Source organism: Larus michahellis, chromosome 7 (genome assembly GCF_964199755.1).
Source record: "Larus michahellis chromosome 7, bLarMic1.1, whole genome shotgun sequence".
In the NCBI taxonomy this organism is placed as follows: Eukaryota; Metazoa; Chordata; class Aves; order Charadriiformes; family Laridae; genus Larus; species Larus michahellis.
This window is the reverse complement of record NC_133902.1, coordinates 24,490,629-24,512,688: the sequence shown is the minus strand read 5'-3', so window position 1 is coordinate 24,512,688 and position 22,060 is coordinate 24,490,629. Positions and strand designations below refer to the sequence as shown.

At 38.7% G+C, this 22,060-nt stretch overlaps 1 protein-coding gene across 5 annotated transcripts in view; it reads right to left on the bottom strand.

Moving 5' to 3' along the window:
• MYO1B (myosin IB) overlaps positions 1–22,060 on the bottom strand; it is a 115,518-nt gene that overhangs the window by 16,318 nt on the left and 77,140 nt on the right. For 3 of the 5 annotated variants that reach the window (XM_074593928.1, XM_074593931.1, XM_074593929.1), the window contains exons 14-23: positions 13,477–13,581; positions 11,920–11,982; positions 10,891–11,091; positions 8,612–8,838; positions 8,226–8,426; positions 6,879–6,972; positions 6,240–6,389; positions 3,986–4,054; positions 3,011–3,097; positions 2,635–2,721 (exon numbers count right to left, since the gene is read on the bottom strand). In XM_074593928.1, coding sequence (XP_074450029.1) covers positions 2,635–2,721; positions 3,011–3,097; positions 3,986–4,054; positions 6,240–6,389; positions 6,879–6,972; positions 8,226–8,426; positions 8,612–8,838; positions 10,891–11,091; positions 11,920–11,982; positions 13,477–13,581 — 1,284 coding nt within the window. The remainder of the gene's footprint in view (positions 1–2,634; positions 2,722–3,010; positions 3,098–3,985; positions 4,055–6,239; positions 6,390–6,878; positions 6,973–8,225; positions 8,427–8,611; positions 8,839–10,890; positions 11,092–11,919; positions 11,983–13,476; positions 13,582–22,060) is intronic. The other 2 variants (XM_074593930.1, XM_074593932.1) reach the window with 1 other exon arrangement.

The following is a 22,060-nucleotide window of genomic DNA, read 5'->3' as shown; positions in this document are numbered from 1 at the left end:
AAAGGCTTCTCCCAAACAGAACAGCCAACTTACAATCAAGGTACAGAAAGATGAAAGACCAGCGTTTAACCTTTAAAACCCAGCACATCTTGGTGAATTGGTGTGAAGCCACACCGGAGGTCCAAAAAGCCTTCTCCGCTGCTTAAGTGGTGTGTACAGATAAGAATTTTGTCAGCCCCATTATTCGCTGTCTGTGTTTCCATCTTCTCTTCCGTGCACACCTCACAATCAGTGTTAAGTAAGTCTTGTAACTTGATTCTAATGGAGAACTTTGCTTGTGATTGCATGAGCAAAATGATGCGTACGAAAATCAAGACTTACTAAAATCTCACTATCTAGTCACTTCTTCCGCTGACAAGTGCCTGGGCAGAACAGAATCAACTCTGAAACTATGTATGTCATGATGAATTACCGGCACTGTATTGAGGGCTTTTATTCTGGAGATTATTTTTTATTTTGGTCTTTATGTACTTTAAAAAAAAAATCTCCAGTCTGTTAAATTATGTCTGTCTGTCTGGAATGAAGGGGTAAACCCTCCAAACCTAGTGCCTTCCTTACGTACAAAGAGGTAGGCACCTACCTACATTTCATCAACCATCCCCATTTTAGGAAAGCAATTTGCAAAATATTCTAAACACAAAGGCATGTGTGGGGAACTTAAGAGAATCTCACATTTTCAGCGATACCAGTTATCTGATGATAAAAGTGAAGTAAAACAAAGAGTTCCAGTATCGTAGGATATAGCGATATGTCTGCAGTTGTCAAGTCGTATGTTGTCAAACAGACTTGTGCAACGGCAGTTCCAGCCTGTGCCAGTCACGCTTTTCTGATGCGGCTAGAAAGGTTAATCTGCGTTAGATGTAGGCGCTCATAAAGAGTATGTTTTCACTCATCTGCTGGGCACAACAGCTCCTACTATACAGCGCTGTAAAAACAAGGACCCTGCAAAGCTAAGTATTTGCCTGTCTTGTGAAAAGGAAGGAAACTGAGTACTTGAGGTCTATAGCTATTTTTTTTTTTTTTTTAGTAAAACAAGGCATCTCTGAAGATAACTTCCAGAAACTTTTGTTTTAAATATTCCCCCGGGAAAAGATAACACATCACATCAATGACGAGTTCTATCTTTTATCAGATACTGTAATTCTTTTTCTAATCTTAATTCAATTTAGATTATTACCTTTAGTTATATATATTATTATATTTAGATTATTTATATTTAAGGAATAGGGAGTCGATTTGTCGAGAAATTCCTGTGAGCCAATTGAGACAAATAACTACTAAAACATTTTAAAAATTATTCAAGTCTACTAAATATTTAAATGAGGAGCTCTAACACAGTTAACATTATTGCATTGCCTTCTGGATTGTGATCTTTTTAATTCTAAAGAACAACCTAAACCTAGGAAAGTAAATATCACTTCTTTAATACTGAGCAATTTGGGGGTGAAAGGAACTCTGGTTAAAAATGAAGTTATCAATGTATTGCACTTAAACATAGAGGAAACAGTGTGTCTGGCAAATTACACAGCTACCTAAATATCAAGCTAGAACAGAAAAGATGCAAAATCTCTCAAGTATGAGGGAAATACTGTACATGTGTTTTTAGATTCCCAGGGCTGCCATTTCATTAGAAATCTGATAGATTTATATCAAAATAGCAAAGGTCAAACTCAGCATCATACTCCAGATGTAATTTGAGCACATTTCCCCATCTCGTTGGCAAGGTGTTCTGACAATACCCCCCACCCCCCTCCAACCTAAATGATAACTGGAAGATGCTTTAAACTTAATGTATTTACTGAATGTAGTTTTCAACTAAGTTACGAATTTATTAATTGAAACCAATACATTTTTGTCCTGTAGTGAACAGCATTTCAAATGTTCACATAACCCACAACTGCAGGCTGGGGATTAGCAAGAATCTTTCAGTGGGACTTTGCTTCTGAAAACAAACAGCTGATGCTGAAATTCCTGGGATTTTTCTAGGGCTGTAAGTTTAGAATTGCAAACTAACATCATTTTCTGCTAAAAGATCAGGTCATAAACCCATGCTTTACTTGTACTTACTGAAATTTTCTTAACTGGTTCAAATCACAGCCAGAGAATCAATTAAACCAATTAAACCCAAAATTTAGTAAAACTTAATAGTGTTGGTTTGAACTTGAAAATGAAGACTGTCCAGGGTACAGAATAGACAGCCTGGTGAAAATCTCAGCTGGGTCACTAATACAGTATCACTGAAAGCACTTGTTAGGGGGGAAAAAAAAACACACCAAAAAACCCCCAACCTTCTCTCCCCCCACAAACCATGCTTTGCATATTCACATGTAGTTAAATGCATTTCCTAATTTGAGAATACTGTAGTCTAGTCAGTTTTAATCTAGTCTAATGGCTTGTTAGTGCAATTCACTACTTGGCTGCCATGCAAAGAATTTCCTACTCTACAAAAATCTGACATACAGAATGTTGTCAAGTTTATTAAGTGTGGCATGAATGGAAATGGAAGGAATCAATGATCATGCTCTATTATTTTAAAGTCGATTGTATTAGTCATTAATTCTCTCTATTTACTACTGATTAAATGTTGATGTTGTTGGGTAATGAAGGGGGGCATGTGATATGTGCATGAAGTACCTTATATCCAAGCCAGTAAGCCCAAATAACAGCAATAGCATGTTTATTTCTAGCCTCCTCCTTCAGCCGTCTCAGTTCCCTTCGCGCCTGTGATGCATTTGAAAACGGGATATAGAAAAGCTTAGGAAAGAAAAGGTTACTGCAAGTTCCCAATGGTGCAGGAAAGAAAGAAAGAAACCATTCACTACAAACAGCAAATATTAAAGCGTGTCCCAGCTTCCCAGATCGCACCAGCTAAAACATGTTAGCAGCAAAGAGAAACATAAAAATCAGCAATTTAAGCCACTGAAAATATTCCCAGATAACTTTATCCTGAAGAGCCTTCTTCGTTCTACGCAGAGAGAATTATGTGCACCATATGTTGCTATTTTCTTACCTGGGTACCATGCCAATAAGCGGCAATTATTGTGGCAGCCTCATTACAACGCTTCTGATGCTTAAGTTCCCGAAGAAGTTTCCGAGCCTGTAAGCAATTGAAAACACTATTTGATTCAAATAAATAGCTATAGTGTTTTAATTTTTTTTGTTAAACTAAGGCACTACAATCTGTAAATCTAGGCAAAACCAAAACACAATGCCTCCAAATCCCCAAGCAAATACATTCATAAACGCTACACAGCCTAACATTTAGTGTTCCAGGGAGGATTCTGTGCACAAGTGAGATCATGGGACTGGCAGTTCAGGGGATTTTAGTTCATCTTTTAGTTTTCTCCCAGATTTGCGGCGTCACCTGAGATATCTATATGTCTGCCTGTACAATGGCAACAATACTTTTCTTCCACACAGTATGTGTTTTATCCACTTAGACTGCAATAAAGAATAAATCACAAGTAAATTGCCTGGCTTTAGGTCACACTGAAGGCTGCTGTCACAGCAGGCTCTTATCCATGGCAGTGTTACTGCAAAAGAGCATGTTCTCCAAAGGCAAACAGAAAACTCTTAACTCGAGATGAGATGATGCTTTTACCCAGTGTTCTTCAAATAACGCTTATGGGAAAAGACAGCACATCAAAAGTTAGACTGAAAGTATATTTTTAACTCGTTTAAACAAAATAATAAGCACAAAGTATTTATTAGGGGCAGAAGACACCCCAAGGATAACCCAGTAGTGTAGTGGGGTCCCAGCCTTCCACTTGCACCGTTTGCAGGGATTCAGAGCCCAGGCTACCAGCAGATAGCACAAACTTACCTCGTCTATGGCAAACACGAGTATTTAACACCGGCTACAGCACAGCCACAGCTCAATGGACAGAAGGCATGAAAGTTGGGAGGCTCAGCACACTTGAAACATGTTTTGTGGCCTGCTCCTTACCTCTCCGTGCAGATAGAGCCGCAGTAACAGGAAACTCACCTTCCATCCTCTGATGTAAGACTGGACCACAATAGCCGAACTCTTTATCTTCTGATACTTCTTTTGTTGCTGTATTGGAAATAAGTATGTGATGCTTAGAACAGAATATTGCAACTGTAAAATATTGTATAATAAAACTTTTGTTACTAACATTTGCAAATATGATTACGGAAACAAGCACTAAATGTAAAAAGTGAACAAATTTTGACCAAGCAGATCAGAGCGTAGATTCTGTGTTCAACTCGAGGGGAAACAAAGCACGTCAACAACGCTGCGTGGACAATGTCACTCTGTTTACAGAAACACTAAGTTCACGGTCAGCAGCACAAAAGTGACACGGATTAAATACTAACAGTAACAGCTTTATTTGTCTTTCCCACCAACAGAGTAGCATACAAACCATCACAAATGCTCAGGTTTGTTGGCTAAGCTTTTTACCACCTTTTCATAAGACTTGTGCTGTTCCTATTACCCGCAGTCCCTTTATAATACCAAATGCTGACGATAACTTAGGAACAGGAAAAAAAGACCATGGATTCTTGAATGACATATTGGAGTATTATCCAAGTATCCCAGTTTGAACAATAAACTTCCTGGACAGCTGAACTTTTTTCTTCTAAAAAGCTCAATTCTCCAGTAGACCAGTGGCTAGTATAAAACTAAGTGAACAACAGTTGATAGAATCTGCAACATGACTTTTAGACTTCACACTCAGCCCGCTCAATTACAGTGAACGTCTGTGTGAATGAGCTAGAGAGAATCCCCTCTAGGCCACATCAAGGTCACATTCGTGCCACGACTGATGTCTGCCATGCCTTGTGAAGGGACAGACAGAGGAGTATCTGCAGATCCTTTAGCCAAGCCTCCGGCACAAGTTGTTGTCAAAAAGCTTTGTTCATGGAAGGGATACACATTCCTTATGAAAGCTTTCAAATCACAGTGCCTAACAGTCATGCTGGGTTAGGAGAATGGTGCCCTCCATCTACACGAAGAGGCTGAGGAAATATCTCTATTGCTACCCACAAGTAATTCTGAGGGTCTTGTTATGACTTCATCCTGCATTCAAAGACATTTGCTGCCATGTTTCACCAGTCTACAGTTAAGCAATCCACAATGATGTGAATTTGGTCAAATATTCATTTTCATTTCTTTATATTAAAAGTTGTGCCAGTCTAGCTGTAGTAAGTCCATTTTTAATTCATTAGGACTGTATGAAATCATAACGAAGCCATATGGGCACAATGCAATTCTGTAACGATGGTGTTTCTAGAAACGGTGCATTCAATCACAGAAGCTAAGAGAGAAAAGTTTTTCCAGTGAAAAAGCATTTATTGATACTTTTTCCAAATTATCCATACTTCTCTCTAATTATCCAAGATAACGAAACCAAACACTGCTGGCTTTCAAGACAATAAACAGAATTGCTTGTCAACTGAAAAGCAATTGTCAATTCTGCAACTTCCAGCTTAAGAAATGCTTTCTTTCCATATCATATATTTTATCAAACTTCCTGATGTGAACACAATAACAAAATGCAGCTGAAATGTTTAAGGATTGTTTTAAAACTTAAAAACAATGAATCTCTTATCATATATGTTATTTACTAACCGATGAAAAGACATGAGAGAGTCATATAAGAGTACTGTTCGGTTCATGACATAGAACGCCCAGTCTACAAACAGATCTGGAACTGGTTTAGAACTGTATCAATAACAACTACTGAACTACGAGTCTTATGAGCTATAATTAAAATAAATCCCTGGGATCCTCCCAAGCAGCATTCTTGAGCCTCAAATGCAAAGGTTCCAAATAAGGCAAAAAACAAAAAAGCCTTAGGAATGACTGAATTCCACAGAGTTGCACATGTGTATTACCGAACATTTTTCACACATTAACCATATGTTTTGAGAGCACTCTAAGTGCAACCTAATGCACAGCATTTTAGGTGAATGAAAAAGTCTCTTCCCAGCTGGGCCACAAAATCCTGCTCTCCCAGAGCTAAAGGGCTCTGGTGAGCTTTTTAATTATTTAAGCACAAAGTAAATACTTCATAGTAGTCACTAGAAACTAAATTTTCTTTTATTCACATTTTTAGTACTTAAATACTAGCATAGAATTGAATTATTTCAACAATTCTCCATACATATCAAGGAAGAATATCATATGAGGGTTATGTGAAATATGTCAAGGTTATACAAAAAAACCATATTAAACAATAAAAAGAACCCCCCATTTAGTAAGGATATTATCTTACTGCATATCTCCTGTACCAGGAAGCAATCACTATCTGGCTTTTTTTCATTAACAAGAAGCGTGTGCGGCACTTCCAACCTCTGTAAATCTTCTCAATTAGAGTAGCCAAGTCCTCCAACCGCTGCTTTCTCAGATCTTCTAGTTTGAAGAGCTGGATATTGGGTTTTTGAGGGTTTGGTTTGACATTGGAAGAAAAAGGGTAGGGGAGAAAAGACCAAAAAACCCATAAGCACAGCTATTGTAAGAGAAATCTCTCCTTTGTTCAAGTCCCCCTTCAGACACCTTTTGGTTTATTCATCTTCAGAGCTGTAGGCAGATACATCAACAGGGTTTGTGGCAGATACATTGCCACAAGTCAGTACATGAAAGTTACATTAAATTCAGGTTGACAGCTATTGTAGAGTCTTGATTCACACCAATTTTAATGGGCCTAACATTAAAAAGTGCCTTTTTAAATGCTATATTCCACAGCAATATATCAAAGCACCGTATCCAGAAAAATCTGTAGTAAGCAGCTAGTGAATTATGCAGTTCATAACAGGCTATCCTGTAGTAAGCAGCTAGTGAATTATGCAGTTTGTAACAGGCTATCCTCATGAAAGATGGCTTGATTTTGCAGGGGAAGACATTTTTCACTTACCGTTCTTGGGTTGCGGATGAATATCTTTGATCTACCAAATGAAAATTCTTCTTCAGGGATTTCCAATTCATTAAACAGTACCTCTACTCCATCCCTAATAAGAAGTAAATGAGCTTAGCAAACATGACCCCCAGCTCTAAGACTTCTTACTTTACATATTCACAGATTAATTTATGGAAAGTATATGAAAGTGTATTTTAAAATCTTAAATAGTGCTTGACATAAGAAGATTGAAAACCTAACTCATTTACTCACTGGTTATTTAACTAAAGGCAAGAATAATCACTGTAAAGATTCAGAATAATTTGATGAAAAAAGAGCAATTTTTTTTTATATCATCAGCAATGGCCTCTTTTCCTCCTCCATCTACAACTATTTTACTTAAAAAAAAAAAAAAAAGGGAAAGAAAAAAGGAAGGGCTCTGACTCTAACGTCAAAATGTGAAACAAAGACCGACAAGTTTGACAAATGCTAGTGTTCCACACTCTACCAACTGCATTTTATAAATGTCAACAAAAAAAGAGAGGCATTTCACAGAACTTTGTGAGGATTGTTACAAAGCTATTGTTATCAATACTGCACTTCCACCCTTATCTTGATAACCTTAAGATTTAAGTTGTAGCTAAAGATATTAATCTGTTATGAAAGAAATTTAAATCATGCCATTGGTGGCCACGTGTAAAAGAACTAAGAGAAGCTCATTTGCCTACCCAAGACTTCATTGGCAAAAATACCTGTGAATAATATGCAATTTAAGATTACCTATTTAACATAATTGATTTGCAAGAGGTAAATCACAAATCATTATGTAGTGTTTTTCTTGAAAAGACAGAGGCAGATTGCATGACTGTCTTCAAAGAAATGGGTGTTCCTACGCTTTGAGAGTTGGTTATTAAAGATAAGTGTCTTCATCATTCCAGACTTCCTTGTCGTTTTTATTCCACTCCAGTCAGTCAGTCGCTCTTCCCCCCCCACCCTTTTTTTCAGGCTCAAATCAGTAAAGGCTGCAATGTATTCTAAAAACAATGTGCTCTCCTTGCTCACATACAAAATCTTTTCCGTTAGTAGATTAGTTCATCACTAAAATCACCTCCTTTGCTAAGGAACTGTAATTTTCAGCCTACTAAAAAGTATAGGTTTCCAGCAAATGAACTCATCCAACAAGCTGCTGAGGAACAACATACAAGTAAACACTTGGGCCACGCTGGCTTAGTTTTTAATTTGCTTTTAAAATACTTGAAAGTTCATTAAATTTTTTTAAAAAAAATTTTAAAAAATCAGAACACGTGGAAGATAGTAATTTCCATCATTGGAACAGGACAGGGAAGAACACTGATGTTTTCCTACCTGGCTGGCCCTCTCCAGTGGGGCCATGTCTGCTTACACAGCATTTTGTACCTTTCCAGGCAAGGCTCGTACGCCTGCCTGAATGCATACCCTGCCCTTCTGACCCGGACGTTCTCCAGAAGACCGAGGTAGCGGATCTGGTGGCACACCAGAGCGTCATTGAAAATGTGTGCAGCCTTTTTGTCATTGGGTTTGATGCACCTGGAGAGGGAAACGAACAGGGACACTTGTTTGCAGCACTGTACGTGTCAACAGCTATTAATGTGAGCTTATATCATAGATGCCAATAGTTTAATCCTTGGATATCAAGATTTTTTTTTTTAATTTTTTTTTTTTTAACTTCACCAAACATAAATTTACCAAAGCTTTGTCACAGGGTAATTTACCTAATGTAGTTTGGATTTTTTGTCTGAAGATTTTTCATCAGGGTGGCAACCGAAGCCTTGAACTGCGAACCTGCTGTCGGTGGTCTCTTTAGATTGATCTTAGCAGGGTTACCTTCTGGGAACAACGCTTTGATAAGAGAGTGACTGGCCTTCCACATGGCCTGGGAGAGGTCACGGTACAGAAGATCATTATTTTTGTCAACAAATCCTTCCACCTGGTACATAACCTGAACAATACAGAAGAGTCTCATCAGAACATGTTTTGAACGATAACATAGGCCAATTCAAAATTGAACCAAGAAATATATCCAAAACAAGCTAAAGACATTTCAGCTTTCCTTTTAAATTTGACATTTGGGAGACTTTTTGTCAGGTAAAATTTCTGTGAAGACACTTTTCCTGAGAAAGATGGATTTTCTCACACCGCTAACAGATCCTTGTGCTGATCAGTTCTGGTTTCCAAAATTTAAAAAACCCTTCTTCTGTGATAATTCTGATACACCACCACTTGCCAATACTACAAAAGAACCCTTTTTTGGCTGACAAAAGGTTTTGTCCCTTTCTTTTGAATCACAACAGCAAAAATACCTTTTCTTTTCAAAGTACGTTATTTGCCTAACCAAAAAAAAGATATGAAATACCACCTTTTGATATCGTAGCAGCCAGCACCTATCTGTACCGTCCTCAGGGAATTGTTATTTTAAAGGACTTTTACCAGGAGAAGAGGCCAATGACAACAAGCATGAATGCAAAGCTCTGACCTGCAGCTGGAGACCCAGGAGGCATCCAGGGGAACTTGGAATCTCAGGTTGCTAGTGGCTTTCTTTAATTTTTTGAGGGTAAGGAATTTAGTTTGATTAATTTTGACAAGTTGTCTGGCTGGTAATACGGATTCTTCAGCTTCATGATTTCTCAGTTCTGTGTAGATACGTACTATGTACACAGAATACTGAATAAAGCTAATACTGACATAGCCATATTTTACACAACAGCAAGTCCCTGGGTACTCGGGTGGCATTTTTCTTTGCAGTACGTGTTTCTGTTTCTGACAGGTGTGCTAAATGCTACTACTGAAAAAAACTGGTCGTATGAACTTGCTTATATTTCATAAACGGAGAATCAAACTTTTGTTGTCCAGTGACTAGATCAAAATGTTCTCAGCTGAGGATGGAAAAACAACATTCCTCCCAAAATAGGAGGAATTAACTGACTGCTCCACGGGGTAAGTGAATGTCAGTAACAATCGAAGACCCTCGCTGTCTGCTAAGACACAGTCTGTTTGCAGTCCTTCTCAAAGCACTGCAAAAATACAAAGTATTTTCAATTCACTTGGAAGGTAAGATGTTTCTAAATATTTATCCCTGATAAATGATATGCAATTATGCCTAATGGCTGCCTCAAAGCCAGAAGGTATGACTTTTGCAGCACTATTGTGAATGAGCAAATTATCGAGTTACTCAAAATTCTAAGATTGAGAAAATGTTAAAAAATAGGGAAGTATTAAACAGTCCTAGCAAAATGAAACGTTTTCCAAACATTCATTACTCTGTGAAACTAACAGTTCAGCAGATTCAAACAAGAGGTATGGTTTCAACCCCTATGCTTTTTTTTTTTTAAATAAGTTTTCTTCTTTTTACAAATTTAATTATTTTGACTTTCATTAATAAAAAGTCATACTGAATTATACATGAAAAGCTATCAGACTTGTATTTATTCATACTACTTATGTTGTAAAAAGCAAATACATTTGCGAGCCCTCTGTATAGGTTTCTCTTCCGTCTGTTTAAACACACAAGCTGTCAAAATAAACTCAGTTCCTTCAAACGTACAAAAACTCCACTTTCTCATCAACATGACTAAGGACTTCAGCTAGTTCGGTAACAACGAATACGTTTTCCAAAACATCTTGTCTTCAGATGTGTGTGAATTTTTGTCATTCTGAACAACATTTTTACTTGCGGAGACCTAGCGGCACAAGCAGCTCACGACCAAAGCACATGGGACAACTTTCTCCTTTGCAGAAAGGAGTACTGCCCTTGATTTCAACCAAAGCAGCGTGATCTCTGAAAAGCTTCCAGCCCAAATGACGGATCTTCGGCTTAAGATGGAAAAGATTAAAACAGGTCTGGATTTTTTTGATCAACTGTTGACTCAAACAGTTCTCCTCCATTACTGTAACATAATTTCATGGATGAAGAGCCTCCCCACTGGACCAAACCTAGGCTTTGCACAGGTACAACACCCTCCAGACACCACATACCCCCTGCTTCACCAGGTACCTTGCCAGCGTAATGCTGAATCCTGAAGCAGCTGTGAGGCAAGGAGGTGTCGTTGAGGAACCGGGAGCACTTGCTCATCCTGCTCTCAAAATGCTGGTGGGTGGCACAGACTTGGTTCAGTTTTTCTAAAAAGGTGTCATCAGTAACAGTTCCTGGTCTCAGGCATTCTTCATCTAGCATGGCCAGGATTCCAGTTTGGTTCTGAAGTTTCAAGGCAAGAGGTTTAGTGTTTGTTTCCATCACGTTTCCATCAAGGCATAAAAAGGAGATGGCTCTCTCCTGTCTCACTTCTGCTACCCAGAAAAACGTTCTTCAAACCGTTTCAAAGTTTGTCTCTTTTCCTCGTCCCCATTTTCAACAGACTTTTAGTATCTGCATTTTTGAAAGACTGCTTCTGGAATCTGAATCTTGAAGTTCATGTTGGAATTTTGTGTCATTTACTCAGACTGTAGAAACTGCCACTTAACTGAAAGTAGCCAGTTTATGGGTAAAACCAGCATATATTTTATGTTAATGGTTCAAAACTGTTCTTCTCTAACTATTAAGGTTTTTATCTTTCTTGCTGTGCTAAGTCCATAGGAAATTCTCTTATTAGATACAAGTACTTTCTGTACCTAAAGCACTCAGTAACAAGTTATTGAGTTTTCTAGTTTCCATATAAAAAAATGCCACTTAGAATGCAGCATGGGGTATCTGCTATTGAAAACAGCACCGAATGTAAGCATTTAAGGGTTGTTTGGTGCTTGGGTTTTGGTGGGGGGTTTTTTGTTTGTTTGTTTGTTTGGGGTTTTTTTGGGTTTTTTTTATGCATAAGGTGCTGCCGAACATTTCTAACAAAGTAACATATAGGCTTATATAAAAAAAAAATTTGTAGCAAAATAAACTTTTACCATACAAAATAAGATGACTAATGCAATGAGTGGCTTGTTTTATAAAATCAAAGTGCAGAGGATGTACAGAGACTTTACAGCTAAATTCAATCCATGTATTAAAAAAAATTATTCAGAGAGATTCTGGAACATAACTTACATTTTCTATTAGGTCACAAATTATAGCATTGTTGAAATACTCAATATGAGTCCATTCAATCCCCTATTAAAAAAAAAAATAAATAAATGTTTGAACAGGAAGACAATCAAAGGAGCTTTTCCTCTAGGCAACTTAAAATTTTATTCATTAACGAAGATACGACTTTCAAATTTAATTCTATACGCTTCCTAACATTTTATTTATTAAGATAGAAATGCAATCATCTACTACTAACATCATCTGTGCACAACGACTGTCCTTGAGCGGCTGCCAAACCCGCTCGCCATTCCTTTCCCCCACCCGTGTCAGCTTCCCATGCACTCCCCTGGCGCCCCGCCAGCCCCCTCCGCCCCCCGCCCGCCCCAGCACCGCTCTGCCCGCGCTCCCACTGGTTATAAGGAAATCGGCCCATTTCACTGCAAGCATCCCAGATCAAAATTTCTAAGCTCTTAGTTGGCTTCTTTTTAACGGGAGGAAGAAAGAGGGCTAAATTTAGATGAGCTATCTGAAAAATCTGGAGTCTGGCTGTTGTTCAGATATTCCTAATATCCTAATTTTTTTTCAAACATCAGTGATAAAATTTCCAGGATGAGATGCCAGCGCATCAGGAGGTAACGCTGGTAGGGCAAAGGACTGGAAAAAGAAAAATATTAATTTAATTCTTAATTTGCATTCTGTGGTACTTCTTACAGTTTATTTTTTTCAGAGCATTTGAAATATCATTCAAAAACCAAATTGCAGTAATGATGTTTCAAGAGTTTCACAACTGAAGGCAAAAATTAAAAAGACATGCCCAAACTTCATATTCTCTTCGGGATTATAAGGTCAGAACTTCATTCAATTTTTAAAAATGTTTACCCAGCAAAGTAGTATCATCCAATTTGAGCGCGGGCAGCGTATGCCGTTTCCTACAGCTGTGAGCTGGTATTTTGTCTGAGCTCTGTGTATCACGGGGACTACCGCTAAAACTTGTTAAAACTGTAACTTGACATTCACTCACAAAATACCATCAAACACCAGCGTCTAGGCTCCAAAGCACATCTTAAATTTACCCATAAAGTTCACACAGCTCCCTTCAATACTTCTCTGGAAGAAAACTAGAACCAAAATCTATTTGTAGCTTCTTTCATCTTGCATGCTCTTGTTTCACCCGCCCAATTCCCTTTTGAAATAGGATTAGCTGTGGCCGCTGCTGGGGTGTATCCCAGATGCTCCTGCATAATCCAAAACACAGGCTGTAGGGTAATGGCACTAATACCAGAAAGCAATATTCATCTTCTAATAATTAGCCCTTGCTCAGAACTGCCAGTCGTTGTTGCCAATGAATGAGAGTTGGGTTTGGTTTATACCTGGAGAACTCATCATGTGTAACAAAACCAACTTTTTTTGCTTAATAACTACCACACAGTCCTACACAAACACGCTCCATGCCAGGCCTGTGGTCAAAAAGTGACTCTTCCCTGAAAAGAGGTTCCAGCATGCATGCCTGCGTATCTTCATTACCGGGACAGGACAACGGGAAGAAGAGAGGATAAGGAAAGCTCCATGAAGTATTACCTCTCGGATGTATTCCTCCTGCTCTTCTTTGAGGGTAAGTTCAATGAAGATCTGCTGCAACTTCTCATTACAGTAGTTGATAATGAATTGCTCAAAGCTGTTGTCCTGTCAGATAAAACATGTTTGCATTTGCCATTGTGTAAACACCCTGGAACTCAGCTGGAGTAAGTTACTGCAGCAGCTGCAAGTCAACAAGCTGCTTTATTAACTACTCCTTCCAGCTTTGTGATGCGATGGTTTGAGTAATATTTTATTGAGAATGAGATTAGTTTGGAAATTTCAGACCAAATCCTTCCCTGAGGCTTTCTCTATGGGGAGGGACAAAAACTCTGTAGGTTTATATTCGTGATGCCTCTGTATCGCTTCCTTGGCAGGGGTCATAAGGAGGCCTGTGGTGTCAGGAAATAAGCAACAAACGTTTTGCCTGCACTAATCTGTCCCCATGCGTAAAATGTAGTCTCCTGTAGGTGCTGATAAATAAAATTATGATGGTAGCATTAGCTCTTTTCCAACCGGGATCACTCAGTAGCAAATAAAGTCTCCTATTTCACTACAGACTGAGGCCCAAGCTGCTATTCTGGTTGCAGCTGAGCCTGGGTTAAGAGATTATTGTCTCCAGAGGCCAACCCACCTCCTCCCTGCCAAACTGCTCATGTTATTGCCCCATGAAAGGATGGGAATTAAAAAAAAAAAATTATCAACCAAAAATACTTTAAAAAGCTAATTCATATAAAACCGGGTTAGGGAGCAAGCATGCGTGTGACCCTTCGCAGAAGGGACCAGAGCAGAACCTGGAAGGACGGGCGGGTGGGCAGGCAGTGGGAAGGCTGCTCAGCCACCACGGCAGCTTGCTCCATCCCAGCTGCACGACAGGACTTCTGCCGGAGCGGGGCTAGGATGCTACAGCCGCACGCTTCCAGAGGGACACACGTCAGCATCGGAAACGATGGCCGCAGCGAGCCCCTACACACCACAGGTAAAGCCCTCGCACTCCAGCCAGCTGAAGCTTTGCTGCTGACCTCACCAGGGCCAGGACTGCAGCGTAAAAGCTGTGGATCACCACTTCATCTACATCATCTTAAATGAGTGCAGTTTGGAGGCCAGGTGCCCATTCTGAGGTTAAAATGCCCCTTTCAAAGAAAAAGGGAAGAGCAGCTTCACTGTTTGTTTTTTTTCCAGCGCTTGAAAAGGTCATTAATATTGTAAGAATTTTATACATGTATCTGCAGAAATAACTGCAATCAAGAGTAAGTTTGGATATCCACTGCTGGTTGTCTTTTCTCAGCTTTGGGGTCGTGGGGTTCCCTCCCCCCTGCCCTGTTTATATTTTTTTTTCCCCCCTTTCCTTCCTTAATCACTAGTCGTCAAGAACACTTTGGTTATTTAGGAAGCCTGAAAATTTGCAGAATAAAGCACTATGCCTTTTTACACTACCAAATAAGTCTACTATACAATACCTGTGAAACTCAGGTTATGGTGATAGAATTTTTATGACTAAGGGCAACTGCAATCATTTAAATGTTTAAATTACGGATCTGGTTGCTAAAACGAGATTAAGAACACACAAGCAGATTAGAAAATATTGAGGTAGCACAGATTACTTTTATCATTTTAGTTTTAGGTAACGCAAAATCATAGCTGATCACCAAACTTTCTCAGCCACATCAAACTGCCCCTCACACCAACTGCAATTATCAATCAGAGATTGCGAAACTTGCATAGCTCTAGAAGAGAAAGTTAAAATTTGGCATGCATCAAAATCAGCACTGCAAACAAGTCATACTTACTGCATTCTGTTGCAAAAAGAAATTACATAAACTGCAGTCAGTACTTGTACTACTTCCATAACAACACAGAATATAAAACATCTATTAGCATTTATTTGGCAGACCAAATAGATCAGTCTTTTTATCAGACTCATATTATACGTCAGTGCAAATGTGAAGTACTACATAAATGTTATGCATTATTTTTTTGTAGATGAGTGTATCTTTAGATATCCAAAGATTAACAAATAAACCAAGGGACTGCGGCACTTCAGAGTTTAACACAGAACAGCATTCTTGCATTGTCATGTCTCTAAATCACCGTGTATGTTCTGTCTCAAAAAGCCATATATATAACCTTCAGTAGACAAATCTCATTAAAAGGAGAGGGGAAAGGGGAATGGAAGAGAGAGTACTGGAGGAAGAATGGGTAAAAGTTTATTTGACACATTCGGATAAGGCCATCACTTTAGATATACAGAGTTTGAAGTAAAAAGACCCCGACTGACCAGCAAAGAGGAAGGATAAAACACGCTCTGCATCCTGCTGCCAGGCACATGCCACCTAAAGCAGAAAGACTGTTTCTCCAAAAGACCTTGTTATTCCGATTACAAGGAATGCAGGACTTTTTGCTCACATATTATACGCAGTCTTCATCTTCAAAAGAGGACGGAAACTGGACTGCAAATCCAGCTAAACCACCTAACTAAAATGTCATTAACAATATATTAAACTAATTGCTAGATGCTTTCCTGATTTGTGTATCGGTGTTATTTATGGTTTGCCAAAGAAAAGCAAACCAAAATCCACAGAGTTCTTCACAAATCACTCACTAAGCTATGAAATTCTATTTGACATTGCCAAGCCACTGAAAATTGCTATTCCAGGAAAAAAGTCATCGAAGAGCAGTAGCGATTTTGGTCTTTATGTACGATAGAGAGCAAAAGGCTAACAGTTAATTACAGCAAAGAAAATGAGGCAAAATGTTTGGAATTACTGAAATTCTCAACACACTTAACTCTGAACAGACCAGAAGACAGTCGGTAAATTAAATACGCTTTAGAAAGAGGCATTTCCTGCAGGTTTTAAGAAACACTGTATGCAAAAGATTATTAGTGCTTATCCCTGGACACACCTGAATAAAGCAACAGAGATTCTGGGAATTTTTTCTCCATCACTGCATATCTATAGTTTTTTTATTATGCGAGGGCTTCACGAATCATGTAAATCAATTGTCCCCGAATATTTTACTGAAGGCTCCTAGGAATTAGTACATTAGAACTAGGAGTGATCTAAAGGACTTTCTGACATTGTTTTTTAGAAGACAACAGAGCCTGGTTAATAGCAGTGACAGCACAGCATTAATTCAGGAGAAGGAGGCTGGGAGAATCCAGCCATCGAGAGACTGTACTTCCTCCTTACGCTGGCATTAAGTGCCAGAAAGGGTTTTGACAAACACAGAAGCAGCACTATCAGACCCCAGATTTCAGGAAGAGTTAGTAAACTCAAATATTCTTAGGAAATTTTAAGGAAAAAAAAAAAATATTTAAGACCAGTACTTCTCAAAGTGTAAGCTTCTCTTCCAGGCTGTAATTCTGTTAGTCTAAGGTTGAGAGCAGCACTTCAATCCCTGCATTTTTATAGCAGCGTTTCAAACTGTCCCTTTGAAATCACTGTGGAATACAAAATATAACCTTTGGGGAAGAAAAAGCCACTCCGTCTCTCAAATTAAATTAAAGGTGCTGGGAAATGTCAGAATGTCACCTGAGACAGGCTTAGTCATGTCAAATATATAGATACAGATCAGCCAACCACCCTCAGCTTATCCTCCCAACCTTTTATCAGGTGCAACAATAAATATAGACAAGTAGAAAAATTCACTAACAAAAATTAAAGCTTACTTCACCGTGTTTTTAATTTCACAAATAATGGTGTCTTGCTCATACAGCTTTAGTCTTTATCAGTCTTCATACTACTGGGCATCAGGGTGGCATTTCATGAATAGCAAGTTTTTTAACTCTAAAAAATTCTGCTCCATGCAAAAATATAGTACTTCTCTACACAAGCAGATCACAATGTTGTATCTCACTCAGGTTGTTAGAGTCAACCATGAAAAGATAAAACTTTCTTGCTTTGAACCCCTGCTATTACATTAATTACATATCGGTGCTTGAAAGTCTAAGGAAAATATTTTTCGTTCCTTAGTATTTTACCTAATTTCTTCATTGGAATATTCCAGTCATGTGTATCATAGAATCATCTGAAAAAACATATATGGATGTTCCAGACTTTACATATTGTTATACCAGTAAAATACCAATAGCAAACAGACAAAATAAAAATATTTTTGTTAAAAAAAAAAAAGTTAAAAAATTAGGCTCAAAGTCTCTTCGTGGTCTGTTGTGGTTTAGGCTGGACTGGCCACTGAAACAAATAACAGGGATCTGCCTGATGGTCTCAGGCAGAAATGTGTCCACGTGCTGATGCTGAGTGCCGCTTCCTGCATTAGATTTATGAACACAAAGTATCTGAACCAGGGCATTTTCCTATGAAAACCAACTACCTGCTAACCTTCTCTCCCCACAAAGAATTCCAATTCACTTTTGAGGACCCAAATTCGGACCCAAATTCCAGTCATTTCCAGAGACACTGAGCCAGCTAAGATACCTACTTGACACTGAAAACTGGGTACTTTTCCATACTAAAAGGTAGGAATAAATTTTTATCTTCCACCTGCCTAATAAAGTCCTAGTTTAAGTGTTCCGTTTTCTTGTGTCCTTTCCACTTCACCATGTTCCCCAAATCAAGTGTATGTTGTTGATCCAAATCTACAGACTATATCATCAGTATCCCACCTATAAAAGGTGTTTCTCAATATTTCCTCTTCCTTCTTAATCTTTCATCACACCAGTTCCTGTTGAGAGCCAATTCAAAAATCTACATATTGCTCAGTCTAAACCACACTGACAAAAAGGTCCTCAGCAACACCTTTTCAAATACCTTATATGAACACATACACCTAAAAAACACATGAGAAGTATTGAAAGGAAAAGCCATGAAGTCATGAAACCAACTGTTGAAATCAACAGAACTAATGCCATTAAAATGAACTTTCTGATCAATATTGGGGGAGGGAGGGTGGTGGGGGCGACATATAGAGACTGATACTTTTGCTCTGACACATACACACGCAGCCCCAGAAATTAAGTTTTTTCAGCATCAATGCAGCTCTGGGCATCAGAAGTCTCCTAACATAGATGGGTGATCCCAGGTAGTTCCACCAGGCCCCTAGACTACTACTGAGGCTCCTAGAGAAAAAGCCAGGTGGCAAAAGTAATGATGATAAAAGACCAACATACTCGCTTCACTGAGACAAATGGTGAAACCAACCAGCAAATTTAATTTATAACCTACTGTGGTGTCTGGGGATAGGGATTTTTATGCATGACCACAGAAGCATACGAATTTATGAGATGAAACTAAGAAATATAAACGCTAGAAAAAGGAAATCAGCAAAATGGGGAAAGTCCATTTAAAGAAAATGAAAAAAGACACAATTTTTTATCTTAGAAAGCAATGAGTTACACATGACCCAGTTATAATATTTTTTTAAATTTTCTGCAAAGTTAGTGAAGATATGTTATCTATATTTATCCCTTACTTTTCTGTTTACATATACAAACATTCAAGTAATCAAACTTAATTGAAAAATACCTCCTTTAAACTAGAATAAGCTCTGTGCTTTTGTGTAAGTACGTCTGTAGGCAAAGAACCAGAGAGGACTATCACTTAACTATAAATATTCCACATGTAATTGACTATGTTTCCATGTATCTAATGGAAGCAATCAGGGATTATCCACTTTCCATATTTGCCATATTCATCTTTGTCATATTCAGCCCTTATCGATGCTACTGGCACTGGTAGAGAACCAGGCACTCTCAAATCCATTTCGCTCTCAGTTGTGGTGTCTGGAAACGCAGGTCTAAACCAAATTTGGAGTTAAAAGGGCAAGAAACTACAGTGAATTCAGTGCACACAATGCATGCGAGATCCATGGGGAAACCCAGGTACAATCACTTCAACCAACTCAACCTGATAAATTACGGTCCTGAAACAACAGAAATTCCAAATAGACAAGAACCTACGATATAATCTCATCCATTCCTCTACTAAGGCATAATAGCTGCTGTTGGGCAAAATGTTATTCTCACAAACCGAAGCAAAGAAATCATGTATATTTGCTCCAGCATTTCAAATATTTCCTCTGTTGAAAACAGCCGGCCGATGGGATTTACTTCATAAACCTGTGTTTTGCCAAACAAGCCTCTCTAAATACTTACATTATAACACGATTAATTAAACGGTGATTAACTTCCTGGGATGACCCTCTGTTTCTGAGCACGCCAGCACTTCAGGAAATTATTGCTTTAACTGTATTTTAAAATCTCCACAGCACCTAGGAGTCCAACCAAGGGTCCCTCTCTGTAAAGCTTCCCTCTTTCATAACACCTGCCAGTAGATGTAGTTGATCAATTATAGATTAAAAATTCCTCTTTCACACTAGACTGGGCTTTGCCTTTTGCAATCAGATACGCTGATGGGCATCGGAAAAAGGGTTAAACAATTTCGAAAAGGAAATCTGTTGCAAGGTATGGCACTTAGAAGAAATGGCTGGAAATTACGGTCTGGAGATTAAGGCAACTACCAAGACAACAGATATCCATGGCTGAGTTAGAGCCAAAGTCAAGACATGAAGAAAGGGTCCCCAGAGTTTATGTAGTACATGCAATATGACCAAGCTTCTTTCCATCACCACAAGGGGTTTCTACACACAAGCAACAAGTTAATTGCTGTAAATGAATATAAGAACTATCAAAGTGCGTCACAGATTGTGAGACATGGACCTGCTGCTGGGTGGCTTATTTGACTTATTTGACTGTTGGTGGTATTTTTATTTACTGGGGTTTATGCAGAATGTGATGGATGCTGCCATGTTCTTGTGTACCTGGAACAAAAGGAAAAACGTGGAACAAACTACTCTGCCAAGGGACTGAGCAGAAAGCATTCACTCTCAAACTGTCTTCTCAAGGCCTGGCAAATTTCAAGAATAAGCCTTGTTTGGCAGCCTTAATTTTCATAAAACCACACTCCAAATCATTAGCTTCGTCATGTGGACCAGTTACATAGTGGCAGCTGAAAATTCAGAATAAAGCCTTTAAGCCAACTAGCACAGACATTTTTATCTCTGAAGGCTAGGCAGAATGAAATATTCACACTTGCTCCAAGACGTTCAGTTTTACATACCCTAGCCCTCATCTACACAGGAAACGTACACAACAGAAAATTAACTGTCCAAACCAAACAGAATGAGTCTTGTGCTCATCTCCGTTGAAACCTGCCGGGTCCTCAGTCATCTGCCTCCTACAGCCTTTTTTTCTTTTTCATAAACCCTACCCCTTCCACAACCCAACCCTGACATTTTGCAGAGATGCAAAAACCATGTCTGCCCAAAAACACAGAATCAATCACGGAATAACATGGGACCAGCCCTAAACCTACCCCAGCAAGTCTGCAATCGAATTGGTTCTGAAATTCCCAGTGCCACCAACCATCATCCCTGCCCCATCTCAAATGACAGACTAGACTGCAGACTGACTATGCACGCAGCCGCTCAAAAATGTAGATAAACATACTTGGAGCAATTAGCGTCAGGCTTCAATCCATTGCTCGTGCTCCAGCAGCATTACACAACCAACCCGGTCCTGTAGCCTGCATTTTCACACTAATCCTAGTCCCTAAATCCTTGTCGATAGGCAATTCACACAGACACCCAGAATTTCAGCATTTCACTTTCAAAACATTCAGTCCCAGCATACCGCTTACCACGAAGGGCGTGACAGGACTCAAAAATAAACACAGCTTTACAGCACCTATTTTGTGGATTGTTTAAGCCAAGCTTGCCCTTGACATTTGCCAAGCCCACAGAGGCTGAGGATTATCAATAGATTTAAATTCCCTAATCTGAATTTTTGGACAGTCAAGTCCTTAAATCTGCTTTCTTGGATAGCTTTTGGGTTTGTCTGAAAAATGGTTTGTGTTTGATGGTAATACTAGCGGAAACCAAATGCCAAAGATTATCCCAGCGTTATCAATACTACAGTATCTTCCCTTTTTTGAATTTCAACCTCCAGTTACTTTGTAAATTGACTTCATCTTAAATTATAGAAAATTGTAGAAATTACAGTGGACAGTGAATAAAGTCATCTTTCAAAAATAGATGAAAAAAATCTCATATAAGCCTTAATTTGCATATAATAGAACAAGATTGCTATTGTCATCAGAAGGTGAAGTGTAAGATCTTTCAGAATGGTAAATCTGGATTTCTTTTCTCTTCTTGTAGGAGGAATTGTCGGGTGATCTAAGGAATCACCCTAAACAGGAGTAAGACCCAAGAAATAGTATGAAACAAAACAAAAACCTCAAAAATCTGTAGCAAACGGATGTTTTTGCAGTGGAATCAGGCCAGTCCATAATGTATTCCAATAACTTTTAAGTGAGAACCTCAGGACAAAAAAGGTACACTGGAATACCATTAGTTTATTCTTTCAGCGATCCTGAGGGGTAAAGGAAAAACAAAACCCAAAACCAAACACCAAAACTCCCTTCAGGAAACAAATATCTTGATACTTATTTCAATGGTATTGAGCTTCACGTGTAAATATTTAGCATGTATTTAAAAAACTCCTACTACACCTTCTATGGTTTTTGATATGTTCTGTCTCCAAGGTACAAGGACACTTTAGGTCAAAGAACAT